Genomic DNA, 11,646 nt, shown 5'->3' with positions numbered 1-11,646 from the left:
AGGTTCATATATTTGAGCTTGCTAGACTCAAAGTTACAAAAACTCACATCTAAAGTCAGTCTGGGCTGAGCAATAAAAAGGATACACATCTAAGTTATAAATACGCATGTACACAGCTGTCAGGCCAACATTGATACAGCAGTAAAAGTCAGCAGAATTTGGAGGAAACCGTCAGGTCAACAACACAAAAATATAAGTAACAAATTTTGTAAGGGACGGAATAAAGAAACGGTCAGGTCAACAACAGAAAAATATAATGAACAAATTTTGTAATGGATGGAATAAACAAATCAAATTTGCAACCAAACTTAAGTGTTTGGAAAACTTAAATATCAAACGAATTGAATAGAAAAACTGTTTTCTAAGGTTGTGTGAACAGGAAATATAACTGAATTAGTTTTATAGTAACATATATTTCAATCCCATGCATATAACTTTTTCAAGTAAGGATTCTTGGACGGTATTAAATAATCATAGAATCAAAAATTATGTTTAGCATCATATTGTATAAAAAAGATATGTATTTGGCAATGCTAATAAGATTTTTTGTATTGTGGATATGTTCTTTAGGAACAAACAAACTATGGGGTGTTAACCACCAAGAGCAGAACATCAAGAAATGTTACACAAAACTATCCAAGATGATTAGATTATTATGATAAGGTTCTATCACAGGAAATTGAAGAATAAAAAATGTAAATAGACTTATTCCTGAATAATAAATAATGCTTTGATTTTTGTAAACAATAAAAAGAAAGCTTCAATGCATGTAATAAAATGATATGCTGGGTATTAGATGGGATAAATAAAAAGAAACAAGTTATAATTCATAGGTGTCTTTGATAATTAAGCTATACAGGAAAAGACTGAACAAAATGCCAGCCTGCTGTTACACACTCACAAAAATATTAAACAGGAAATTTGGCATAAAAAAAGGAACAAGAGTGATAAAAAAGGTCTTTCACCCATTCAATGGACTTTTACTCTCAGAGTAAATAAAACAATCACAGTCTGTCCTAATAACAAGGACAAATTTCACGTCAGTCTCTCTCACAGCTCTACAATTAATGTCAGTCGCGATTTAATCGATAGTCCCCAGGAAGCCGTGACTTGCCACTTTTGACGGACTTAAGGTCACCTGGTTCACGTGGAGTGTGGGAGAAGAAATCCGGATGATCCTCCGCCAAGACAGATCCCGGTCTGGAGAGCCATCCGGAGCGTAGGTCGACCGCACTGAGGCGAGTGTCGGTCTCTGACTTGTTGTGGTACGGCCACATGGAATCCATGCCCTGCTGTGAACCAAGGTAGTGAGGTTTCTGAAGAGGTTGTAAACGTGTTCCCTGAAAAAAGAAACCCCCAGAATGAAACAGGGTTCTAATCCATAGTGTTATCTAAGACAAAAAACTATTTAATCCTTGATACTTGAAATAGCAGTGGTTTTTTTTAATACCTTATCACTTGGAGTCTTTGTTCTCTTCTGGAGATTAATTTGACTTTTGTCATATCTGTGTTTGTTGTCGTATACATCTTTGAAGTCTTGTACGGAATTCTGCAACGGTTCTCGGGCTGAGATTTGTCCATCATTTTCATCCTCCATATCGTAATCCATTCGACTAGCGCGTGAAGGTGTCATGTGAAGTCTGCTTGTTGGGGTCATCCTTCCAGTATTTTCATTGGCCAGGATCTGCAACAAATCAAACTATCATTCACAAAGGTATTTAGTCTTTCAATTTAACCTGAATTAAAAATTATCATGCCAAGAGAGAATTATGATATGTTTTGGAATTGCCTACCACCACATTGAATAACCCCCACTGATAAAATTTTATTAGCAAAAGATTAAAAAAAAATTTATATGGAAATTTTTATTTTTTACCTTATTTCATTAGTTGTACTTCAAGATTTGAAGATAAAAAAAAATCCCCTCCCTCCCTCCCTCTTGGGTCTAGAAACCTCCAACATTATTTTAAGGATGGGCTCAACAAAAATCTTGTTTATTTATTGTTGACACTGTGATGAGTAAAGTCAAAGTGTGACTTTTGATCTTGAAAGGAACCTTGATCAAAGGCTGATGAAAGATTACGGATATTATTCATAATGTATAGAGCAGAAGCAGGGAGACAAATTAAGTTTACTACAGCATGTTCATCTGATTATTTAACAACTAGACTACTCCACTTATTCTACAAAGAAAGGAATAGTTATTTTTATGGTAAAAAGTACACCGCATCTTCAATATGGCTGCGGGTCTTATAAATCTTATCATGCAGTAAGACCTGAGGCGAGTTCATTAGAGCGAGCGCAAAATATAGGGAATTTTGGCGAGCGCTAGCTCTGTTGAACTCGTGTCTGTACTCCCTATTTCTGTGTGCTATTTCAGACTATCTAGACTACTTGTACTTAAGAATGAATTTCTAAAACTAGCATCACATGTTTTCAGCTGAAGTATATAGATTAATGATTCAGACATTCAGTAAGATTTGCACAAATCGATCATTTTGATTAGCCTGAGACAGCTTAGAGTCTCTACAACAGTTGTTATAGATCATTTTGATTAGCCTGAGACAACTTAAAGTATCTACAACAGTGTCATTGCTTGATTAGCCTGACTGAGACAGACTGAGCTTACGAGTATCTACAATAGTTGTCTTTACCCTGTATACCTTAACCGTTCGAATCGGGATACTATTAGCAAGCACCTGAAACAAGCAATTTCATTATCAGTTCCTCCATGCTTTTATTAGTCATATTTTATATCTACAACATTGATTTACCAGGGATATGTAAGGTGGGAAAATAGAGATGGAATGCAAGACTTCTGTGACAGGGGATCAGTTTATCTGTTAAAGGTCAATGGTGTGCTTTTAGGTTGGACTAGATAAATGCAATGCTCCTACTCCTGTCTTCTCCAGGAATAGACAGATCATAAATAAAGGTGGATTTACCTGTAGGAATACACAGACCATAAATAAAGGTGGATTTACCTGTAGGAATACACAGACCATAAATAAAGGTGGATTTACCTGTAGGAATACACAGACCATAAACAAAGGTGGATTTACCTGTAGGAATAGACAGACCATAAACAAAGGTGGATTTACCTGTAGGAATAGACAGACCATAATTAAAAGTGGATATACCTGTAGGAATTTCTTTTTCTTCTTCTTTCTGGCCAGTTGCTGTAGAGTATTGTTTGTAGCTCCCCAGTCAGGATTCGTGGACTCAGCTTGTCTCCTGAGTAAGTCAGTCATATAGCTAATTAAATGATCATCAAACTAAATTTTATTAAAATAGTTGTCTGATAACCATGATAAAACAAAGAAAAAATAAGACTTCTTCAATATTCCCAATGACTGATAAAAAAATATATATGAAATTTGATTAATCTTTGAGAGATACAAAATCAAATTTCTTCTTTATTTGTAAATTCTTTATATCAGAGTAAGTCATAACTATAAAATCTTTCTAAAGAATAGTTAAACATGTTACCCTTGAACCATATAACTAATGGCATATATTTACATTTTCATCTGTCTTTGTCTGTGATAACATTACGAATCAATTTTGAACCCAATGACTTCATAAAACATGAGTGACACAAAATGGGCGTGTTTAATAGCATAACCGAAAAAAGGTATTGGCTGCACCGCGTAGTAATATATAGCATGTGCTACATAAAAAATAATGGTTTTAAAATAACGTTGTTTTAAAGTGTATAAATTGGAAATAATATATATAAGTAAAAAGGAATCATTCTTTGAATATTATGAGGTGATGATTTCGGTCAGAGCGTGATCAAATCTACCATAAAGCCATTAAAGCTTTATTGAATTTGACCACACCCAACCGAAATTATCACTTTATAATACTCAAAGAATGATTCCTGATTCCCTAAATAATTCCCTATACCAGTAATTTCACTATATATGTATTCACACTATACAAGTTCTACTGTATGAGGAACCTTACCATGTGGTATTTTTGTGTTCCTACAATACAAGTTCTACTGTATGAGGAACCTTACCATGTGGTATTTTTGTGTTCATACAATACAAGTTCTACTGTATGAGGAACCTTACCATGTGGTATTTTTGTGTTCCTACAATACAAGTTCTACCGAATGAGGAACCTTACCACGTGGTATTTTCGTGCTGTGCGGGGAACATCCTCTGGTGCTGATACCCCAGGGCTGACTGGTCCGAGTTCAGGGCCATGTATTTACTGTGTGAGCGCACCTGTACCGGAGGTCCGCCCATATTAAGGTTACTCTGTTCACGGTGGAAAGACAAGTCTAAAATAAGAAAGACAAGAATATTATTGATGGGAGCTATTCATGGAAAGCCATCAACATATACTTATACTGCAACAAAAAATATTTTAGGGAACTAGAGAAAATCTTTTCTATCTAATAATCAAGGTTTTATAAAATAGGGAAATATATGTACAGATAAACAAATTATTTTCAATGAAATGAGTGACTGCGTAAGAATTATAAGCTGATGCCATTAAAACCTGATTATGAATAAATACAGTAGATCATTCAGTTTAAAGAAAAAATGGTGATACAATCCTAAAACAAAATTGTGCACTTTGAGCGAGAAGTAAATCTACATTAATAACATATTGCTGGAGAAATAAACAATCTTCTGGGCGTGATATTAGAGTATTACCACTGATGGTAATACATGTACAAATTCTATCTCTTCTAGAAAGTCAACAAAGCTTATAGTCAGCTTTTTAATCTTTAAATTTTAATTTTTAAATCTATTATTATATTATTCATTTGTAATACTGTATCATACTGCAAACAAACATGAAATTAATTACATTTTCTACTAAAGAAGTTATTGTCTAAAATAAATTTTAAACAGTATTATTTTCTTTCAAAATTGACTTGTACAATCATGTATAACAATAAACCATAAAGGCAAAATGTAGTGTGTTCAGCAAAATGTTCTTCTAAATAAATCTACAAGGCAAAAAAGCAAATATCCGGATAAAGGTAGCCATAGTTACCGACGACACTGAGGGTCACAGTTCCTGCAATGGAATCTGATTACAGTTCTCTCCCCTGAACTAGGTCACAATAACACAAATACACAGAACGCAACATGAAGCACATTACAGACAAGGGTTCTTAAGGAGCCAAGATCAGGCAAGGCGGAAAAAGACAGAAAATGGGTCCACAATCAAAAGCTTACATTTCTCTCTCATTAATATCTTATCAAAGCTCAAGTCCGCATTTCATATGCATGCATAAAATGCTTAGTTACTCTTTATTCACCTTACCGAGTGATCTTTTAAAATGAATAAATCTAAATCTTCTTTTACTTAATCTGATTATATTCATCCAAGCTTGAAAGAAAAGCAGTTGTCTATAGAAGTTCCAAGAGTAACAACTCTCATAAAATAAATCAAAATCTGCTAAAAAGTGAAAAACGTCAAAATCTAGTGCAGTTTCTGAGTTTAAAACACAGCAGGTTCAAGGTTGTTTTTCTGTTACAGGGTCAAGGTTAAAGAAAGAGAAGCTGACCCAATGACAGAAGTTGAGAGTGCATGTTTCCTTGGCAACCAATACCTGGTGTGGGGCTATAGGTGCTACTTTCTCTCATGGATAAACTCCCATCTGTCAAACACAGACAAGCTCAATTCATTCAATGTTAAAACAACATTTCTTTATAAACCTTTGGGTTTTCTTGGATACACAAAATAAAAACTTTTTGTCATGTATAAATACAATGTTAAGTCAAATTGTAACATGATCGAAAATGAAGTGCATTGAAATCCATTCTAATATGAAAATAAAATACTGAAATAAAGTTATCACAATTCATGAGTTAGGAATAATGGGATATAAAAATTGTGCTGCAATGAAAAATTTCAAACAGATATATACAAAATCAAGCCATGTATGATCACTGCACTCTAGATGTGAGCCCTCCACCCCTCAGCCAATAGAAAACCTTGTCTCAGACCTGCTCGCTGTAGCAACAGCTTGTTATCTAGATTGTCGTTGGTGGTTGCTCTATGATCTGTCATTGTGACAGCATGCCCCCGAGAAGAACTATCATTATTACTATCTATTGCAGTAGATCTTTCCCTCAACATTATGAAGGGGTGAGCCCTTCGGTCTGTACCAAAGAAGTAAATAACGATATTATTCTACAGGAATCACCATGTTTTATACAATTACAGGTGTAATGTACACAACCACACTGAATACCAGTAATCACCGATATACAAGTAGAAACTTAGTGTTAGTTACGCACCTACACTACCACAAAGCAGTTAGTTGTATACAGGCACATCAGGGATGTTTATTTTATACAGTGTAATATTGTAGATATATGTATCTCAATGTATGTGTGAGCCATCATACAGGGATGGCATCTTTAACACCTACCGTAGTTTTCGCGGCGGTTGCGTTTGACGGTCTGTTTCCCTCCATAATTAATGAAGCTGCTCTCCCTGTACTTGTTCGTATTGTAAGATGGGGATGAAGTTTCAGCATTCTGCAACTGAAATTGAAAGAAAATAATGAGAATGCTGGCTCCATATAAAGGTTTGTGGTCTAATTTTTCAGGGTTGGGCTTCACTTTACCTTTGCATCAGAGAGACGATCAGTGATTGTTTGGATGAAGGAGCCCGGATGAGTTTTGTCTGTGCTTTTTTTCCTCATCGTACTTGATTTGATCCTGTGTAGTTCTTCTTGCATAGCTTTGTCCAAAAACTGCAAATGATAACAAACTTTAAAATAGGTGTCTTTCTAAATCTAATTGGTATCATAATCATCATAAATTATTGATATTACACAGCGATGATTTTTAACCAACTAACTGTGTATTTGTTATCCCCTTGCAAAAACTAGGGGATAAAAACTTACAACTCAATTTATATGATCATATTCCATCAGAGATCATTAGAGATCCTAAATATTTATAATAAGGACCTCACTGATCCAATAAATCTCACCTTCCTGCGCTCATGCTGTGGACTGGCTGTGTCCCTGGTTGCCACCTCCGAGTTGTCTGTGTTGGGAGCCTGTAAATTGACTGTGTAAGTGCTGGATCTGTTGGTATTTAAGAAGAGACTAGATTTAGGGTCCCTGGGGGTCGCCCTGGGAGAATCAGGGTCAGGGATTCTGCCAATCTTAAGGTCAGCAGGAGGCACCACTTTAACACTGTCTTTGTTTTTCAGATACTTTGACTCGCTGTGTGTTATCGCTAGTTCCAGCGGGTCGTAAGACATCCCACTTGAGTCGGTTGTCGTTGACATGTATGTTCCTGTAGTTGCACTGGAATCTTCGGTAGACATTCCACTAAATGAGGAGTTATCGAAACTACTGTCCAGTCCAAAGTGATCAGAGAACACGCCCCCATGTTTAGGGTCACTACTGACCTTCAGGGTTTTATTGTCTATGGTGGTGACCTTCTCCGCTTTGGGAGTTTTAGTCCTGTACTGAGGGGGGTCGGAGGAAGTCACTTTGTCACTAGACACATTGCCATTTGAAAGGTTAAGCTTTAAGTCAGCAGTGAGCACAGTTCTCTCCCTTTCTTTTGCACTCACTCGGCCACTAATAGGCGGTTTGGACACACTTGAACTAACTCCTCCTTTTTCTAGTTTCTCGATTTGACTGTTTTTCTGAGTATCTGCAGCACTACTTGATTGAGTTGAGACTTTCCCCGACTTATTTCCTTGTGAAGACTTAACCCCGCCCACTTTCTGAGAGGCAGACTTTGGGGCAGAAGCTTCAATGATTGTACTTACATGCTTTTCAGTCTTTTGGTTGTCTTTTTGAACTTTGAGGTCAGTCTGATTGTTCTGTTTTTCGGCGTTACTTTTTGACACATTTTTAGCTTGTTTTAAGTATTTACTGCGGGCTGGGGAGTTGTAAATATCATCATCTGTGTCCATTTTCTCCTCCTGTCTCTCGACTATCACAACAGCCCGAGGTGCCTCATTTGACTCACCTGAGTCTGGCCGATTGTTCTGTAGATTCTTGAGATTCTCACTAAAATAAAGGACAGGAAAATTTCTTTTAAATATATCACTGCATGGGGGTGACTTTATTTTGATATGCATTTCTACATCACTATCATGATGGGTATTAATAAGATACACTGTAATCATTTTAAATTGAATTCTTTAATTCAAAAGTTAAAAACCACAGAAGGGCTTCATATATCTAAGAATGGTTTGTGGTACGGTATGTGTGATTATTTTTGGAATGTTAAAGAGCTGTTCTTTAAATGGACTCATAGTGAAAGTATTACACCGCTCCATCCAACCTAAATCGGCCTTCAGTGTTCCTGCATGTCCCACTGTTATGTTTGGGTTTGTTTGGTACTCGCTAAGGAGTAAGGACTCAACTTTTTAAAACAATCTCCACCCATAAAACGTGGGATTTAAATGTTGCACTAAGATTGAAGAAAGTCAATACAGCATTTCCTATAGTGATTGACCATTAATGTCAATTAAAGGTTTACAGATTATAGATCATATACCCTACACAGGATTAGGAACAAAGAGCAGATCATTTTCTGGTTCAAGGAACATGATTCAGCATTTATGTCTAATCCATTGTACACACAGCAGTATTTCACACCTAGCCATGGAATAAAATGCAGCGATAACACCTAGTCCATTCAACTCTTATTAATCAACGAACTAAAAAGGCATTTGTCACCATAGTAATGAATCATGCCTTGAGCTACTGACAACTTTAGTTTCAATAAATTAAACTCCTCCTTCAGGAAGAGTTGGACTCTGAAAATACATGTACATGTCATTTTTATAACCTTGACCTTTACAAAATTTGTAAACCTGACCTCTCCAACCTTGACCTTGAATAACTCACCATGACAGTTTTTGAGTAAAATATGACTGTATACACTTTCAAATCCATTTATGACCCCAAAAGAGCAAGATATGTAAACAAATTCTGTCTCATTCAAAAATGTTAAATCAAATCCCCATATATTACTCTAACTGATGTGACACTTTGAACAGCATATGGGTCAATGTCAGGTATGTCACTTCAATATTAAAAACAACGTGTATGTTATGTGGTATCACCATGGTTACAAGCCTCACCTCTGAACTTGTTCTGTGTAGTTGTTTTTGCGTTTCTTGCTAGCACTTTGAGTGTTGATTCTACGTAACTGGATCTGGTTCCGATTCAGCAGATGCTCTGTCCGGAACGCTTCATGTTCCAAGCAGTCCTCAATCAGAAATCGCTGATTTGGATCAAGTTTCAAGGTTTTCTGATTGAACAAAGCAAAAAATATCATTAACATCTTAACTGTAACAGAAACTTTTAAGCTGATCCGATGTGTACAGCATAGTACTTACATCCATGAAGTCGATTAACACACCACTTAGAATTCCATGGTAACGCTTTGGCAATGTCTGAGGCCTTACTACTGAAGGAAACTGAAAAAATATAAAAAACTAGACACGATCTCGTTGCGAGCAACGAGGAGGTCTTCCGTCTGATTTTAGAAATTGAGATTTATGATCAATCTTGATTTTGCTATTTAACAGCTATACATGATTTAAAACAGGAAAAGAGGATCTTCATTTTAGGTGCCTGATACTATTTTGTTTCAGGTGTAAGAGTTTTGTCCAACAAGTGTTTAGAAATTCGTCACCGTTCTTAGGATATCTCAGAAAGAATATTTTAGGGGCCGGACCTTATCTCCTTATTGGGGCCGCTGAAAAAAAATTGTAAGGTTGCATGTTATTAGGGACATCATTTTGAGCATCTTTTCTTTTATACTGCATTACAAAATATTTTTTCTTTTTGAGATAAGGGTGATCAAATTTTTTGACTTTTGGCCCCTAAAAAACCCTTAATTATGTAACACATGATAAAATCATAACATTGCTTGAATACAGAATTATAAGATAAACACATTTGCTTCTATAATATTTCACAAAATATCTCTCAGTAAAGGGCTACAGATTAAAGATTTTAGAGTCCTTTGGTCCCCTAATTTGAGGGGCCAGCCCCTTTTTCTTGCTTTCAAATAAAAGGTCATTTAATTCTACACAAATTTTGTTCAACAAGTGTTTAGAAATTCGTTACCGTTTTGGAGATATATGAGAAAGAAGGTTTTAGGGGCCGGTCCCTTATCTTCTTTTAGGGGCCGTTCAACGAAATTTTGACGGTTGCAATTTGTTGAGAACATCATTTTGAACAACTTTTCTTTCATACTGCATTACAAAATATTTTTCCTTTCTGAGATATGGGTGATCAATTTTTTTAACTTTTGGCCCCTAAAAACCCTTAATTACGTAACACATGATAAAATCATTACATTGCTTGAATACAGAACTATAAGATAAACACATTTGCTTCTATAATATTTCATAAAATATCTCTCAGTAAAGGGCTACAGATTAAAGATTTTAGAGCCCTTTGGTCCCCTAATTTGAGGGGCCAGCCCCTTTTTCTTGATTTCAAATAAAAGGTCATTTAATTCTACACAAATCTTGTTCAACAAGTGTTTAGAAATTCGTTACCGTTTTGGAGATATATGAGAAAGAAAGTTTTAGGGGCCGGTCCCTTTTCTCCTTTTAGGGGCCGTTTAACGAAATTTTGACGGTTGCATTTTGTTGAAAATATCATTTTGAACAACTTTTCTTCTGTACTGCATTACAAAATATTTTTCCTTTGTGAGATATTGGTGATCGAAATTTTGGACTTTCGGCCCCTAAAAACCCTTAATTACGTAACACATCATAAAATCATTATATTGCTTGAATACATAACTGTGAGATAAACATATTTGCTTCTATAATCTATTACAAAATATCCCTCGGTGAAGAGCTATGGGTAAAAGACTTTAGAGCCTTCTAGGTCCCTAATTTTAGGGGCCAGCCCCTTTTTCCTGATATCAGCCGAAAGGTCTTGTAAATATAAGCCTTTTTTACATTACATGTCTTAATAAAATATTTTCCAGAAAAAAGATAAAGAGAGAAAAGCACAAAAATTTACGACGCTTTTTTAATGTCAATTTTCGAGCCCTAGCGAGCTTTGGCGCCAGAAGTGCTAAACTTACAAAACAACAACCATGCAAAACTTCAATCTTTCCTTTACCAACCGTAGAAATTTGAGCTTAATATCTCTTATACTTTAGGAGAACAACAGAAGACAAAATACCCATATAAAAATTAGAAAAATCTCAATATCTCAAAAACGGATGTGACGTCATCAACACAAAAAAAATTTAATCAGGTTCAGACCAATATCTATCATATCTGAAACTTTCATTGAGATCGGAAGAGCCGTTTCTGAGCAATCGCGTGCACAAAAATAGGAAGAAAAAAAATAATAATAATAAGAATAGGGAAAAAGAAACAAAGCAATAACAATAAGGTCTTCCGTTGGAAACGGAAGACCTTAATTACAATACATTCATATTGTTTTCTCATATATTTCAATGTATAATGGTGCTACTGTTGAATGATATTAAAACTCCATTGAAATTAAGCTAATGATTATAATTTCTATTTTTTGTTATATTTTGAGATCTATCAACAGTTAAAAATTGATCAATTTTACAGTTTATTTCATTTTGCAAGAAAGACATTTATTATCATGTATAGATCTCCAAACAAAACACAACTAATCTAATTAATATA

General features: G+C 35.3%; 1 protein-coding gene across 6 annotated transcripts in view; it reads right to left on the bottom strand.

The window, feature by feature from the left end:
* Nucleotides 1-556: 556 nt before the first annotated feature.
* Nucleotides 557-11,646, bottom strand: part of LOC128156436 (cyclin-dependent kinase-like 5) — a 28,676-nt gene continuing 17,586 nt past the window's right edge. For 2 of the 6 annotated variants that reach the window (XM_052818583.1, XM_052818584.1), the window contains exons 10-19: nt 9,352-9,432; nt 9,094-9,263; nt 6,973-8,011; nt 6,602-6,730; nt 6,404-6,518; nt 5,976-6,131; nt 4,135-4,291; nt 3,141-3,234; nt 1,451-1,684; nt 557-1,340 (exon numbers count right to left, since the gene is read on the bottom strand). In XM_052818583.1, the coding sequence (XP_052674543.1) occupies nt 1,071-1,340; nt 1,451-1,684; nt 3,141-3,234; nt 4,135-4,291; nt 5,976-6,131; nt 6,404-6,518; nt 6,602-6,730; nt 6,973-8,011; nt 9,094-9,263; nt 9,352-9,432 (2,445 nt within the window). In that variant the 3' untranslated portion in view covers nt 557-1,070. Of the gene's footprint in view, nt 1,341-1,450; nt 1,685-1,944; nt 2,700-3,140; nt 3,235-4,134; nt 4,292-5,016; nt 5,041-5,578; nt 5,627-5,975; nt 6,132-6,403; nt 6,519-6,601; nt 6,731-6,972; nt 8,012-9,093; nt 9,264-9,351; nt 9,433-11,646 lie in introns of those variants that run through there. The other 4 variants (XM_052818586.1, XM_052818587.1, XM_052818588.1 and 1 more) reach the window with 4 other exon arrangements.

The sequence above is a fragment of the Crassostrea angulata genome, chromosome 7, assembly GCF_025612915.1.
Source record: "Crassostrea angulata isolate pt1a10 chromosome 7, ASM2561291v2, whole genome shotgun sequence".
Taxonomy (NCBI): Eukaryota; Metazoa; Mollusca; class Bivalvia; order Ostreida; family Ostreidae; genus Magallana; species Magallana angulata.
Note: the sequence above shows the minus strand (reverse complement) of the source record. Positions and strands in the feature narration are given on the sequence as shown.